A 17,148-nucleotide genomic window follows, 5' to 3' on the forward strand; every position below is an offset into this window, starting at 1 on the left:
AAATAATTTTATAAAAAATAGATTAAAAATTATATAAATTAATCCTTAACAAATCTAATATTAAAAAATACAATTAAAATTAATAAATCAAATAAAAAATACAAAAACTAATTTAATTAAACTCAAGTTAACATATCATGTAAATCATGAGATAAAAATAATCTTATTAAAAAATCTAAAATAAATGACCAACTATAATTTTAAATAAACTCAATAATAAAAATTGAATTTAAAAAAATTAAATAAAAAAACTTATATTAATTGAGTTAATCTATTCAACTTATAATTAAAATTTATTAGTTGATAATTTTATAAAACATAAATTACTCAATTTAATAAATTTAATATTAAAAAATAAAAAATAAAAAGTTTCACGAGAAAGGTGCCCTAAAACTCTCCTCTTTAGTTTTTTTTTTTTTTTGTGGGTTAATGTGAATGGATTTATCCTTTAGAAAGGAAGATGTATTTCTGCAGTTCTAGCTGACTTTTTGGGTCTCCCGGGTCCCATCTAAATGACAGATTTGCTCTTAATTTTCTGTTTCGAGGGGAAAGCTATCTCTAAGTCACCTCAAACATCAAATCCATACTAAAATTAAGAGATTTATTATTCAAATTAATAGATTTGAACAATCATCATGCCGACTCCCTCAATAATCGATGTTAGATCTGCTCTAGCCAAATAAAAAAAAACAAGCTTTGTTTGTTCATCACAGCTAGCTACGCGTTAGCCACAATAACAAAGCACACCTATCGTACGTTTGTCTCATTGAGCAATCATAATAAATGATGTGAAGTTTGTTCATTAATTATTTGTTTATTCCTATTAAAAATATCTTTTAAATTTATTTTTTTTAAATTTAAATTTTTTGTTTTTTCTATATAATAATACTAAAAATAATTTTGTTAAATATATTATTTTAATATATTTTCATATAATTATAATAATGTTTGATGGCCACCGTCTTATTAGTAATTTGAATATAATATTATATTATTTTTAAATATTTTAAATTTGAATCATTATTTTTATTTATTCAAAGTATATGGATATTTTAAAAATATATTACACTATAATTGAGATTAAATATTTTTTAAAATAAAAACTTGCACTCAAAATTTCAGTCTTAAGATTTACACTCATAAAATCAAAGAACATTGGACTACCCTTAACCACTGTAATTTTAAAAACTTGCACTCAAAATTTCAGTCTTAAGATTTACACTCATAAAATCAAAGAACATTGGACTACCCTTAACCACTGAACATGCTCATTGAAATTATTGAAAATGAATTATACAATATTCGGTCCACCTAATTGTATAACTCTATTTTTGGTACAAGGAAGTTTGTATTTGGAAAAGCAATTGTAGCTGGATTTTTTAAAAAAATTAATTTTTAATTTTAATTTTGTTGTTAAAATTAAATATTTTTATATATTTTGAATTAATTTGATATACTGGTTTCAAAAATAATTTTTTAAAATATACACAATAATATATCATGATACCAAACCTATACCAAATTATGTTTCGAAAAATCCCCTTCATATTCAAATTATGCGAGGAGTGGAGATTAAAAAACATGTTTAAAGCGTTTCTGAAAATTTTTATTGTTTTAAATTTTTATTATTATTTTGATGTTTATGATAATATCAAAATATTTTTTTTTAAAGAATATTTTAATATACTCTACATAAGAAATACAACCTACTCTCAACAACACGTACTGATGTAAGACATGTCGTTCAAGATTCGCGCGCAAGAAAAGCATGCCCTATCCTGGGGATATATATATGGATAGATAAGGAAGCCTCGAAAGCCGAAGACTAGGAACAGAGTGCAAAGATGGCTGAGTTCAGGATATCTTCCAATCCTATTTATTTAAGATATATTTTCATGTTTCTTCGGGTGTATAAGCAATCCAAACATAAAAATATAATGGTGGTCACGAGATTAATAGACAAAACTGAACTGAATTTACATTTAAAATGAAAGTACATTTGCACAAGTTATAATTCAATTTCTGCTATAGTCCTTTCCCATTTGAAAAGACCAGAATTTTCTACATCTTCAAGTGATAAAACCCGTGTATCATCTAATGATTTCTTTCCAAGAACATTTGTGATGATCACTAGAAGAGATTGACAGGCGTGCTGTTCATACATTCTCTGTGATTCACTCAGTTCACATGAAAGATCCTTCCACGGTTGGTAGAATGACCTGCGCAAAGAATGTTGCAGAGCAATTTAGTTTAAATTGATAGCCTGGAAAAATATTTATTTATCTGCAATGATCAAATTCATTACAGTCACACATCATAAGATAAAAGTAGAAACACTCTGACAGGGAATATATTACCATCTCCAAGCAGGATTAGCTTCAGCTGGACAACGAATTTTCGACCATAGTGACAGTGTAGAAGTCCTGTAACCAAGTGCGAAATCTGCCCCGGGTTCAGCACACATCATCAAAATTAATGAAACTATCATTGCCCAAGGATAACCCAAAACAAAAACACAAATCTTGCAGACATTTACTTGGGAAAGAAAGCAAAATCATAAAACCAAGATGCCAGACAGGCAAGTCAAAAACCAACTACAGTACCATACCTGAAAACTTCGAGTTCTTGCAAAGAAGTAGAAGAGACAGTGAAGACACAACTGAAGGAAGCACTGTGAAATTCATGCCAAGAAGCTGCTGGAGGTAAAATATTGACAAAGCTAATACTTCTTCACAATCAAATCCCAATCTGTTGCTTTCTCCACACCCTTTTTCAACATTTTCTAATAAGCTTTGCAATGTTTTAAAACTTGATTTTTCAGAAAGTTCAGCATTTACATCAAGTTTCCTTGAAAGCTTTCCCAGAATTACAGAAGCAACAAGCCAACGCAAAAGTTTTGATATCAAAGACTCCTCAGATGGTGTTTCCTCCAAGTTGATTGTGAGATTCGCACGAGAATCTTTAACATTGATGATTTGGATGGAATCAGACTTCATGGCAGTAGAGACTGCCCACAGAAGGAAACTTGAAAGCTTCTCTCGATTCTGTAAATGATATCAAACAAAGATTTAAAAGACCAATGTCAGGTGTGGCAGTATTGGCAACACTGAATAGAAGTGTGAAAAAATAAGTAATTCACTAAACAATTCATGCAACCAGATATACTCATTATTTATCGAATTTCATTTCATATCTCTGTTTTCATTATTGTAACTTGGAACGTTGAGCATGCATTAATGCAAGAGAGAAGGTGGGGGGGGGGGGGGGGGGGGGGGAGCTACAGAGAGAGAGAGAGACCATGTGAAATATGTCAACCCGAGGAAAACCCATAAGTATTGTTTTAAGCCCAAGCTCTGAACTTGTACTCGGCCTTGAAGTATTGAATACATCCAAAGCCTGATAAATTTGGAATAAGCCCTCAAATGTTAGCGTAAAATGTGGCTGGTATATTTTCCTTTTTTGGGATATTTTCAATGTTGTCAGCATTATATGCAGAACTGAATTAACCAATGTGACATTCTCCTTTATCAACTTTGCGCCAGCAACTAGGAGCTTGTAAAGATAAGTTGCAAGTTCCATTAGCTGCTCAAGAGCGTAGTTTTGCAACCACTCGACAATGTTTCTGGATGAAACAACATCATTGACGACCTAAATCCAAAAAAAAAAAATGTCACTAAAACAAAGCATCAACAGAATAATTTTGTCAAAAGAACCTAGATAAAAAGAAAAGACATTCAAACAAAAACCAGCATAATCTGACCAAAAAAAACCTAGAGTTCATACAGGCCTATATAACTTTAAAATATGTACAGGTCACTCAAATTTTATTCTTGAGCCTATATAACCTCCATACAAGCCTATATAACTTTAAAATATGTCAGGTCACTCATAATATCAAATTTTATTCTTGAGCCTATATAACCTTCAAATATGTACAGGTCACTCGTAAGCATAGCCAATTTTATTCTAGCCAGCATTTTTGAAGTAGGTTGTGTCCATAATAGTCTGCTATTAAGCACTTTTAACATTGCAAATATTTCAGAGAACAGTCGTGACAAAATTGGAGCAATGACAACATCCCAGTTAAGGACTGAAACAATAATGACAAATTTATTTTACCCGTATGAATGAAGAAAATACCAAGCGAACTATAGAATAGAAATATCACATGACAAATGTTTCAAAAAAGAAAGCAAATAAAAACTAGCAAATACCTCTATGACCACAACCAACAGCTGTGAGAAAAAAATTCTTTCATTTTCATGCAGCATCCCTTTGTAGACTGAGAGAACAGATGATAACCACGGAAACAGACCACAGTGTTCCACTAGGTAACGAACCATCCTGGGCAATTTAGCCGCCTTCTTCACTATCTGAAAAACAAATAAGAAAAAACTGTTATCTGCAAAGAAATCTTAAAAGAAATGCGTCAACTGCAAAGCATGCTAGACCAAAAAATCCAAACTTTACCTCAAGAATTATTTCTTTTGACTCATTTTCTGAAAGAGGAGAAGAATAAAAACTCAATAGGGTCTCAATAGTGGAACTCCTAATAAATATTTGAGTATCGTCATCTAAATTCAGCCCTCCACATGCTAGGCGAAGCATCCAGAGCCTCTCCATTCTGAAATTGACTGCATTACTCAGGAAAAAGACATGAAATAATGGTATGCTCTGCAATATTAAACAAAGTGAGAAGGATGGAGTTAGTCATTGTAAGAGCAAAAGATTATACAACGAACAAAAAGATGAGTATAAAACAAGCTGCTGCAAAACAATGGAAGAGATACATTCATAGTAAGTCAGATTGCTTTGCTCGTAAGACAATACCTTCATGTTCACCTTAGAGGAATGCATCAAATGCTTGCTTAAGGTTGTGTAATGATCATGTGAAGGATCCAACAATATCAAAGATGACTCTGCAGCAAAAAGTGCTAGAACAGAAGGAATTCTTTGCCATGGTTCAGATATTCCATTTTGCAAGTATGTCAACAGGAGTCGGAGTCGCATTACATCTTTTGTCTTTTGACAGTTCTGTGCAAATAAAAAATTGAACTTCAAATAAAAAATGGAAGGGAACTTGGATGCGGGAAGAAAAAAATCATGCACTCATGTAAACAAGAAGAATGTGTCACATAACTCTATCCCATATTCTATATTCCATTACATAAAGGGTCCAGCAACTCTACCAACTCTACCTTTTTTATGTTCTTGCATCACAATGAATTTACAATTACTATATATAAAAGTTCCACTGTTTTTAAAATTTTTGTGAAGACAAAAAAATATCCTAATTGCTGTATTTACAAAATAGCCTTATATTGAATTATTACAGTATCTGGCCATTAGAGTATAGCATAAGAGAGAGCATTTGAATAGTTACAAATTACCATAGAAAATTTTTGGAGTGATTCTTTTCCTACTGCAAATGTATTCCCATTTGATTTGTTTTTCTTCTTTCTATTTAAACCTCTCTAGGGTCTATTTTATCCAATGACCCGTGAATAATTTTGATAAACAAGTGAGACAGGTATATTTGATTGGTTAAAGTTGAGACATGATACTTCTTGAATTACTGTTTACCAATGAGACATGTCAACTTTCTAAGATGCATTTAACGCCCACATGAACCTCTTTTTACCCATGTGCAAGAACCTGGAATTATCATAACAACCCCTTTAAGGGTTTATAAGAGAAAACAGATCAAACCATTTCCTTTAATATTAGACCTTTTCCCTTTCCAAATATGTCAGTTCTTATCAACCATATTTGTTATTTTGCTCACTCAAAAAAGTTTCTAAACTTAAGTGACTTTTTGCATAAACATGAATGTTATCGTTTGAAAATATACATCACCCATTTGTAATACATTAAACACTATGTTGCGAACCACAAAGAATAAAATGCATTGCATGTCTCACAGAAAAATACTGTAGATTAAATGAGCAATCCACCATTCTGAGTAGCATGCCATAGGAATTTCTTTTAAGGAAAAATAACAAATGAAAATTCAATTATTGAATCAAACCACAGAGATAATATGCATGCACATGCATGGGGACCCATAGACATTAACTGTCTCTCACTTGCATGCATGATCATATGCAAGCTCAGCATGAGCCAGCAACAGCATGGAAGAGAGTATTACCTCTAGCACATTCTTATATTTCCCAGTTAATTCATAACCCAGTTTTCTCATCCCAACATCAGGTGAAGACATGCTAACAAATGCAACAGCAAGCAACCCCAAACCAGCAAACTCCACGGCTTCAATGTAACCCATTGACAGAGCATGAATTGAAAAGCGCAATATGAAAACAGGATCATATAGCTGTATGTTTTCAACACCAGGAACATGTCTCTGCACACAATACAATAGAATCAAATAGTTCTGAGTTGTCATGGCCAGAACAAAAAGGCAAATTCTTCAAAAGCACAAATTCAGATTAACCTGCTAAAGTAACATTGATCATACCTCATATATATCCTTTAGATTATCTAGCTGAAGCCTATCCAAGGATAAGGATCCATCAGTTACAGTTCTGTCATAGGGAAAATGTAGCACCGTTTTCACACACATCTTGGGATCAACAGGAAGATTTTCCCTAAATTGACTTCTTCGATGTTCTTTAACTGCTTCTGTATTAGTCACGACATCATATGTTTCCTGATCTAGCACCCGTTCTTTGCTTATCTTTAAAACAGCAGTTCCCCACAGATAATCCATATCAGCAACAACATCAACGACAGAATTATCAATTGACTCAATCTCAAGCATCAAATTGTATATCTCCAAGTCAGTTTCACTTAGGGTTGCACCATAAGAAGATAGAAGCAACAAATGCAATTCTTTAAGATTTATGCCAATATCGTTTCCAGGATCAAAACTGGTCTGACAAGGCTTTAGTTGAAGGAGTGTTCTGAGTAACTTAACAATTTCCAGCTGCTTCATGTGCAGCTCAGTTGTTTGCAAATCATCACTGCTTTTTGTGCGAAGGATAACAGGTGATCTCAGAATGCTAGACATGGGCTTGACAAAAGCGCCAGTCTGACATCCAAACGATTCAGTGATAGATTGAATAGTAGAAGAAAATTGTGAGTGAGAAACAAGCAGTTGAAGATATAGAGCACATGAAAATTTTCCTTCTGACAGCAAAACTAAAATACCACGAAGAATTTTCATTGTTGTTGGATCCTCAAAACGATAGAGAAGAGAAGACCTCATCAACTGTTCAAGGAAGGGAACAGACTCCAAAAGGATAAGATCCTCACGCATCTCCATGGCAAATTCAAAAATGGTTCTGAAAATGAACAGCTCCAGGTATCTGTATAACTGCAAACAATTGGAGATCTTTTCTTTCGTTGAACCATTTGAAACTGAAGGGAATTTCTTAACCATGAATTGCCAAGTATCTACCAAAATCTTTAACAACCTCATCCTTGATTGGCCCTCCTTGTTAGACACCTTTTCTAAAGAAACCTCCTGCAAGTTCTCAACTGCTTCTTTTGGCAGAGACACAATCTGATTATCCTTTGGAAATAACAACATTCGACAAAATGATATTTTTGCAACAACTCTATTAACAAGGTTTAATGACTGGTTATGAGAACAAAATTCCATTTCACCAACTTCACAATCTAGCAGTTCAACATGTGTATCGGAACAGGATACAATGGAATTAAAAAGTTTCAATCGCTCCTTCAATTTCATATCTACACTTATGGAGAAGTACTGTCGTAACATACAGATTGCCTTTCCAAGAAGACTACTATCCACGAGATTGAGAAGTTCTTCAATGGATGATGGCAAGAAATCATTATAACTTTCCTGAAATACATATCCAGATACAAAACTCTTCCAATGAAGGAAACCCTTTAATAGCAATTTTGAGTAGAACGAAGGTATATTTGTAAAATGCTTGTATTGCTGCTTTTCAAATTTCATGAGAATTGAATTCAAGTATGACAAAGCAGCGGGTAGAAGCATAACAAAATCTGTATTTGAAAGAGCTGAATCACAGGTCTTTTCCACTTTCTTTATCTTCAGATTAAAATCTTCATCCAAAATCCCAAAAAATAAGTGTCCGAAGACTGACAAATGCAAGGGGCTCATCTCAACAAGAAGAGACAATAATTTAGCTTTTGTCATGTTTGTTCGGTAAATGCATTGAGAAAGTATTTCTAGAGGAGTGCTCCTTATAATCCTAGGCAATACCAAGCTTAATGGATGAAGGATGTCATGTTGCATGTATTTTTGGCTGTGGACAGCATTCACAGCTTTCAGCAAACAAACATGCGCAAAATCCTGGTTAAAATCAGTGGCAAACTTGCATACTTGAACATAGATCTCCTCAATCAGGTTAACATCAAAAAATTTCTCTTCTGATTTCCAAAGCATATAAAATGGCACATTCCTTGTGATTGGCTGCTGCAAATAAGCAGACAAAATGTCAAAGGCATCAGCAGCGATGCAAAGACCCACAGAAAGAGCTGATAACCCAAAATGTTTCTGAACATTTAAGCCACTCACATCAACCCTCCCAAACATCCAATGGACCAATTTGAGAAGCTCAAATGGAGATATAAACCGATTCAAAGCATGCAAAGCATAAAATAATGGGAGAAGGGGCAGTGGATCTTCTGTACTAATGCACTGATCAAACTTGTCCCTAACTTCCAGATATAGCCTCTGTAACAGCGTATTGAAAGCCTTCACAATTAGTTCACTACCACAATCATCAAATTCAAGTGTAGAAAGATGTTGCCCACCAGACAGAAGAAAAAAATCATCAAAAGTTGCTGTCAACATATCCAAGACATGATGATCTATTTTGTGAACCGTCTGTCCAGAGAAACAAAGGATTTCCTCCAAACTTTCCCCAAACTTTCCCTTGGTGAAATCACCATGACAACGCAAAGGATGAACCAAAGATGCTACCACTGCAGGATGACAGAAAATGGTTTCAGCCACTTCTCCAATATTATCTGCTGCTAAAGGAACCCCTGCATTCATGGGAGAATTGAGCTTTGAAGCCAGTGGTTGAGCAAGGATGTGCTTAACAAGAACATAGCAAATTTCAGCAAGTCGTTCAAGCTCAGTCAATGGTTTAATTCTATAAGATGACCGTATTTGATGAAACCAAAATAGTATAAGGCGCAAATGAGAAATAACAGAATCAGTTGATGACTCAGATAGTCTTGCCAAAAGCAAGTCTTTTATATTCAAGGATTCCACTAAAGAAGGAGCATTGATGCTCATGATTGCGGGAAATAGCAGATGAAAAGGCACCTGCCTAAGAAAGAGGCTGAATGAAACAGCTGCCGCAGATTCACTGACATCAAAATCCACATGCTGTGCTGTTTCTTTAGCAGAGGCATCACCAATTGTGCCTCGAGAATTAATCATAGAGATAACCATTTCTAGACCAGAAAAGAACACTTCAGGCCACAGCTTCAGAACACCAGCAAGAAAACTGTGCTCAAGAAAGATTATTGATGATAAAAATGACTCAGGAACTCGAAGGCGTTGAAAAGTTATCAAAACTGACGGAAAGTTCTTTAATAGCTCTTTGGATGTTGCACATATAATTGAAGAACAAAGAGCTTTTGATATTCCAGCTATTTCACCACCATGCCCACTCTCTACAATACTCCTTACTTCATCAAGTGTGTTTGTAAAAGAACCAACAGTGGGCATAGCTTCTTGGTCAATGAAAAATTGGCAGCAAGCTTGTTTATTCAATACACTCTCCGCAAAGAGCAACAAGTTCCTCAATGGTCTCCACTCACAGAACAAAGTCTCAGAATCATCAATTGAAGGACAGTGATCTGTAAGCCCCTCAGACAAAACTGACCTAATCAAAGCAGATAATAAGCCCGCATCTACCTGTAAATTTTCATCTTTCTGATTACATGAAACACAAACACCTCTAATTGTAAGCCAAAGTACAAAATGCTTACCTGAGTTTGCAAAAGATACTTCAATGTGCTGCACACATATACTGAAATTATTGATTTCTCAGGCAATGAAAAGGTTCCTGATTCAGAACCAAGTAACCTTACACACTTCTGCAAGATACATATGATGAAAGGGCTAAAATCCAGTGATGCATCTGCAGTAAAAAAAACAATAAAACTGTAACCAAAATACATGCCATCATCTGTCATCGGTCTTTTGGGTGAGCAGAAAGAATTAGACAACCCTTTTATGCAATCTATTAAACAGAAAGACAAAAGCCAGTTTATAGGACTGTCAAACTATCAATACAAAGCTGAAGTGATGTTCCTAAGGTTCAGGGGATGTTAGGTATGTATTCAACCAAAAACAAGTACAAGAAATAAAGCTACCAAACAAAAATATGTAGTTAGCGGGGAGGTGTTAGAGAGGTGCTCGTGATTGAAATTGGCTACTTGAATTATCAGAGAGAGAGCTAAAAGAGGAGAATATTATCCTGGCCTCAACAAATTTTATTTGAAGAGGAGAGTATTATCCTGGCCTCAACAAATTTTATTTGAAATTTCACTACAGTGTCAGAATCATTTGGGTGTCTCAATCCAATAAAATATGATATAATTTTGTTCTCAATGAATGAACACAAAAGTTATTCTGATCACTCAAACAGCACAATCAAGCAAAAATCCTTGGAAAGCCTGCAATTGAAGTAACTTCCTGTGGCCCAAATATACTATTCTTGCACAGCCGAGAGATCCATGTTGATATGCATATGCATCGACATGTCCAGTTTGACCAAAACTAAATGCAAGAAAGCAGGACCATAGGCCATGATAAGACATGGATGCAAGGGGCCAGCCATTCTATACAAGAAAGGATCATGTTAAAATTAAAAGATCGAACAACAAAAAACAGGAGATTACCAACCAAATATGGTCCACATCTTAATTGGATTAACATCAGTGTCAATGCATGTTAAGCTGACAGAAGTACCGAAGGATGAAATGACAAGTCCATTATCATATTATATAGCCAGTGTATTATGCAAACAGCTAACTGAATCCTAACAAAGCTAGAACATTAAAATAAATGTAACCTTTTTTTTCCTTTTAGCAGACATCCAACATAAACCATGTATATGCCTCCTACTAACAAATTCTACAAGCAATTAAAAGGACCTGCAAATAGTTTCTTTAAACAGCAAATGCTTCAAAAATAGCTGAATGACCAAATTATGAAGAAAAGCTTAACAATATTTTCTATATATTATTGATGTAAATATCAATAAAAACAAAAATTCATATGCACAGGTATAACTATATAATTTCAATCCACAAAACAAGACTCGCAGATACCATTCAATTGAAATGTGTTAATTAGTAGTTACCTTTGAACTCTTTCAAGGAGTGATTATAATTCCTGAGAGCATCCCAGTATTTGAATAAGTTATTCCCAATGGTAGAGATGGCATCACATAAGAATGAAATGACAGCTGATGATAAACTCTGCAGCACTTCGATTCCTTGGACCTCAAAAGATGATCTGACTGCAGTGTAACCAGGTAAGAAGAAAAACCATGCATCAATTTCATGTAAGTTTCTGTCAAATGCACCAGTACTTGACATAGCTGCCCATGCCAGGTTATATGCTTGAACCTTTATGTCATCAATGGGTGAAAAGATCAGTAAGTTAATAAAGGTCTGCAGTTGCTTGTACATCAAGGATGGTGTTCTAATAGCAATTCCACTCGTTGGAGACCGTTTAATGTACTCAACTAGAAGAGACAATAAAGAGCCCTGCAGATTATTGGGTAATGCTAAAGGATTGCTGAGAAGATTCATAAAAAATTCAAATGATCCCTCCAAAGCAGTGGGCATTGTCAGCTGCAGAAGATGAAATTCAAAGCTAAGGTAAGAATGATCACTTGAAACAGGCTTTAAGGTTATAAAGTTACATCTTCCACTCAGCATTAATTGTTGCCACATAAAATGTTCAGAACTAATAACACTTGGAATAGTCTTTCAAAATCATAAAGTTAATCCATCATTCAACATTCATTTCCCCATAAGATTGACAGACATGATAGGAGTCATCAGCTAGAAGCTGGAGTATAATAGTGATTTAAAGTCAATAAGCCATAAATATAAAGATGGACCAAGAAACAGGAAAACATAATACAAGTCCATACTTGGAGAAACAAAATTACAACACATTGCAACTCTTTAGCAAATTAAAACTAACAACACATTGCAACTCTTTAGCAAATTAAAGATGGAAAGCACAAAATCATGATATCCAGAAAAGGAGAGATTGCCCAATAAATTACTCAAATGGACAAATCAAGAACAGTTTAGTCACTAATTTCCCATCATACAGCAAACAAGCATTTGGTGGGCCAAGAACCATCATAAAAAATGACTGGCCACTGGATGGTTAAAAAAAAAAAAATGCACCAAGAACAAGTGTCCTGAACTTCGAAAGGCCAGACCAACAAAGGCATATCAAATCAAATAGCTTATAAACAAATTATTCTAGAATAAAACTATCCATTTTTTGTATATGAAAATTACATGCACGGAAAACAGAAAGAAATTCATGTTTCCATACAATGTCCAAGTTACAGCACGAAATGAAACTTACAAGATAAATTTTCAGAGCATCAAGCAGCTTAGAGTGGAAGAATATCTCTGCATCCTTCAGTGTAATAACAGGCTCAGAGCACAGGTCAGAACCCCACAGCTGTAATATAACATTTATAAAATCCTTTCCGCTGTCTCGTTCCTCTGGTGCCTCTGCCTTGGCAACAGATTCACCCTCCCCAGGCAAAGGGATATCGGGAACTGAACTTATTCCAGCTACAATAATGTCCATTTCCTCATCTACAGCATCTGTTTTCAGTTTCTTTATTCTTTTGCCTCCTTGTTCAGCAAAATTTTCTTCATCTGCTTTTCTTTTCAAACATTTCTCATCAGTTCTAGCATGGTTACCAAAAGAAGAAAGCAAGGTCAATAAAACTTGGGGATCAGGAAGCAAAGTTCGAATTTCATTCTGGATTTCCTGCTTAAGAGATGCCCAGCTGTGCAATTTTTTTTGTTTCCTGGAACAGGAAAGGTTTATAGATCTGAAGAAGGAATTCAAAAGTTTTAGTCCCTCCATAAGAAGTCTTAAAGTTCCATTCTTTACTAGAAAATCTGAGTGAAGTAACCCCTTATTGATCACTGATCTGCTGAATGGAGGAGGAGATATGCAATTAATGATACTCTTCACATCCATGCTATCGAAGGAAGGCGGATCATTGGATTGAGAATCAAGAAAACCAAAATGAAGGCCCACTCCCACTGACGAAACTAAGTTTGCTGCCAGAGAAACAGTAGAAAACCTGCTGCAGCTTCAGTTGCAATGTATATGTGTAGAAGCAAATGGAAAAGAAAAGAAATGATAAAAAAACAAATGAATAAAGATATGGTGTGTGCAAAACTATGCAGAAATCTGACCAAGAAGGCGATGCATAATCTTCAAGGTTGTAAGGGAACTCCTCCAAGTATGCTGAGCCAAACGATGGCCTTCCCTTAACAATAGCTAAGAGCAAGTCTCTGTGATAGTCAATATTAACTGCCTTTAGCTTCTTCATGAGCCCCAAGAGTCTCTTCGGATTACCCTTTAATGGACTTGGATGTCTATTCAAATCCGGCATCAATCCATTGCTAGGATCAGTACAAACCATAACCAACACATTGTGTGCCAACTCAGCAGCATCTCCACCATTCTCCTTACCAGAAATCCCGACTAACTGTTCCAAAGTAACATTCCCAAAGAGAACACTCCTAAGACCAGGAGGCACCAATGACTGCTCGATAAGCACTCTATCCCTCAATGTGGACAAAACATAAATTAAAGTCTCATCGTCATCACTCCCAAGTCCACGTAGAACGCCTGAATACATCTCCTTTTGCTGCAGCACCCATCTCAACAACCCCGGCTTCCCCACCTCCAAAAATGACATCGCAAACCCAACGAATGCCTTTCTAGTGGACTTCTTCTTTCTCTTATCATTTTGTTGCCTCTTCTTATACTCCGCCAGTTTCAAAAACCCCTGAAGCTTAAAATCAAAAGTCTTCGCGACCTCCGAAGCCAAACCCGACCCTCTCCTAACAATAGACGCCATTAACAAAAGCACTGCCTTTTCACGCTTCCCGTCTTTACTATTCAACTCCTTATACAGACCATCCATTTTTTCTTGGACAATCAACCTAGCAAACTTATCAAGAGCCCTACTAACAAATATCCTCTCTCTATCATTAGCGCTATATTTCCCCTCAGAATGACTAAAAATCACCGAAATCAATGACATTACATATGAAATTCCATTTTTTCCTGCCCTAAGCTTCCAAGCACTTAAAAGTTCCGTAAAACTCGATGAAATTTGTACATAAACACGAAGCAATTCTCCCCCAGACTCACTTTTTAGTAACTTGATGAACTCTTTTGTTCCGTCTTTACATAACTTAATCTCATTTGAATTTATTCTGTGTAGTAGTTCACTAAGTTTCGCTTGGAAGTTTGCTTTGATTTCAAACTTTGGCACTGCGCTTTCCTCTACCTCGACTTCGCTATCGTTTTCATCTCCCATTACAGCTGCGAAATTGGTACAAAAATATATAAAAAAATACATGAAACATAACGATAAATAGAAAGGTTTGGACTAAAAGAGTGAAGTCTAAGTTACTGCATACCGTTGTCGTCAGAGGCGGAGCTTGGGTCGTCCATTGAAGAGAGTGAGGCGAAAGAGGATGTGGTTGTTTTGAGGTTTTGGAAGATTAGGGTTTTTGCTTTTAGGGTTTAAGCAGTGGAGCTGCTGATAAGGAAGAAAGGAGAGGGTTTCTTTTTTTGTTACAGAAAGGGGCTTGAAGCCCAAGAAAAAGTAAGGACAAGCCATCCTGTCTCGGACCACCCAATTAGATCGGCCCGTAAAGCATTCACAATCCAACGGAGCCCAGCTAAATTGGGCCATTCCATGCTACATGTTTTTAAATGTTCAATGAAAATCAAGAAGATATGTTTTTTTTATATACATATTTTGAGATTATATAAATTTATTAAGATTATTTTAAAAGTATATTTATTTTATATCTTTATCTTTACTTATTCAAACAATGTATTTTTTCCTCTCTTATATTTATCACTTGTGTCTTAAAAAAATAATCAAATGCTACTTTAATATTTGGAAGTCTTATTTGGTATGCTTTTTTTCAAAATTTATATTTATTTAATTTTAAAGAAAATAAAATAAATATTCACAAGAATTTTAATGGATGCTAATGAAAAAAAAAATTTAGTTGAGAATCCCTTTTTTTATTCATGTGATTTCTTGATAATAAAAACAAGCTTGTTTTATTAATAGCATGATTTTTAATAAAAACTTATCATGTAATTTCAAAAAAACAAAAAAAGAACATATCTTGGTGGTTGTATATGAAAATGAAGAATTAATTAATTTGAAAACAATATAGAAAAACTTTATAGTAAGAAATACAAAATAATTATTTTAACATACTTAGATACCCATGAGCATTAAAAAATACGATTGCATATTAGATTCATATATAAAAATTTATAAAATAATTGTTAGTATTATCATGAAAAGTTATAATTTTATTTGAAAAATATAATGTCGCCAAAAACATTTTAAAGTGTCATTATAATTATTTTATTTACAAAAAAAACTATTTTAAAATTTAAAAAATAAAATAACTCAATAAAATAAATAAAAAGGTGAGAGAATCAAGCGCAAATACACTTGGATTTGGATTTTATAGAGTATGTCAAATATATCTAGCTTTTCTGAAAAGATGAACCTAATAACACATCATCCAGGCATAAGAGATGCCATCTCTACAACATATTTTGGCCACCTTATATAATTAAGAAACTAAAGTTTGAGTTTTTCTTTACTCTTAAAACCCAAACATCTACTTGTTTCCATCAAAAACATTTTATAAAAAACTTTATAAACTTTCATGATCTAATTTTCAATCAATGCTTTGGTGTTTAAAATATAACTTACAATAAGTTTCTTCTCTTGTATCCTAATTTTAATGGGCTGAAATGTAAAAATAAAAAAAATAAATTAAAAACTACACAGCCCAAGGTGTAAAATAAAAAACACTCCTCCTGAGCAGTGAAATGATCCGGGGAACGAATGGACAATGGGGGGCATGATAGAACGCCATTTTATTTTCTTAATTCAGTTTGGTTTGATTTTAATGGCACAAGTGTCTCCTGCACGAAGCAATTTACTACGTATATCCAAGTTCATCTATCCTTGAAGATTTGACTTGAATGACAAGTGAGTTCAATCTCCAAGTTATACTATCCCAGCTTTGAGCTAAGAAAAAAAAATGTGAGATTTTTTTTTATATACCAATCCAAACGAGCTAAACTCTAGAATTATGAAACCAAAAGGATCCTGGGATCTGCGAAAAGAATTATGTTGCTCTAGTTCTTTAACAAGCTAAACTAGTTATCTTAAAGAACATGTCTGAATTAGCAATCTAACAAGTTCTCATTTAACGATTTAACATTATCTTCAACCTCGAGTACAGGTAAAGCTCCTGCAAGTGGCTATCCAGTGCTCACCACACAGCTTCACACTAACCATTCTAACCAGGAGCATTATATTAGCATATAATCACTTTATTTGCAGAACCATCTCATACCATGATACCATTACAGACGAGAACCTTAACTCCATGCCAAATTCATTACATTCCTTTTCTCCATGAAAACATCAAGCATGACCAGTAGAAAAACAGAAAGAAAGCAGGAGGAACTAAACCTCAGTGATGCAAAAACATTAGAATAGTGCTGGTGTGGAAATTTAAAGATCCTTGAGGATGTCATCAGCACTGGACACAGTGAATTCTCCACCACCTTCAATATTTGCAGCTTTCACCTTGAGGTCATCGACCAAGAGAGCAAACCTCCTGGAACGGGTGCCAAGTCCCTTCTCTTGCAGGTCAAGCTCAAGGCCAAGAGCATGGGTGTATGTTGCAGATCCATCAGCTAGGAATTTGACATGCTTATTCTCAGGGTAAGTTTTTGCCCATGCTTTCATCACAAAGGGGTCGTTCACTGGAAAAGAATAATAAATAAAAAAAAAATATTAACAACAAGACTAGATGTTGAGGGTGGGGGTG

At 34.5% G+C, this 17,148-nt stretch overlaps 1 protein-coding gene across 2 annotated transcripts; it reads right to left on the reverse strand.

Moving 5' to 3' along the window:
* Window positions 1-1,841: 1,841 nt before the first annotated feature.
* On the reverse strand, window positions 1,842-14,846 carry EMB2788 (ribosome 60S biogenesis amino-terminal protein). Of its 2 annotated transcripts, XM_011012014.1 has the most exons (14): window positions 14,686-14,846; window positions 13,447-14,587; window positions 12,593-13,331; window positions 11,340-11,835; window positions 9,961-10,112; window positions 6,476-9,886; window positions 6,149-6,361; window positions 4,831-5,034; window positions 4,471-4,674; window positions 4,215-4,373; window positions 3,298-3,648; window positions 2,609-3,044; window positions 2,358-2,442; window positions 1,842-2,219 (listed from the first exon to the last, which is right to left on the reverse strand). In XM_011012014.1, the coding sequence occupies exons 1-14, from the start codon at window positions 14,717-14,719 to the stop codon at window positions 2,009-2,011; spliced, it is 7,836 nt and encodes a 2,611-aa protein (XP_011010316.1). In that variant the 5' UTR covers window positions 14,720-14,846; the 3' UTR covers window positions 1,842-2,008. The 2 variants fall into 2 exon arrangements, with proteins under 2 accessions (XP_011010316.1, XP_011010317.1); XM_011012015.1 differs by lacking the exon at window positions 14,686-14,846 and having other exon boundaries at window positions 12,593-13,308; window positions 13,447-13,553.
* Between the last annotated feature and the right edge of the window lie 2,302 nt (window positions 14,847-17,148).

This window comes from Populus euphratica, unplaced genomic scaffold, assembly GCF_000495115.2.
Source record: "Populus euphratica unplaced genomic scaffold, PopEup_1.0 scaffold651.1, whole genome shotgun sequence".
NCBI classification, from domain to species: domain Eukaryota; kingdom Viridiplantae; phylum Streptophyta; class Magnoliopsida; order Malpighiales; family Salicaceae; genus Populus; species Populus euphratica.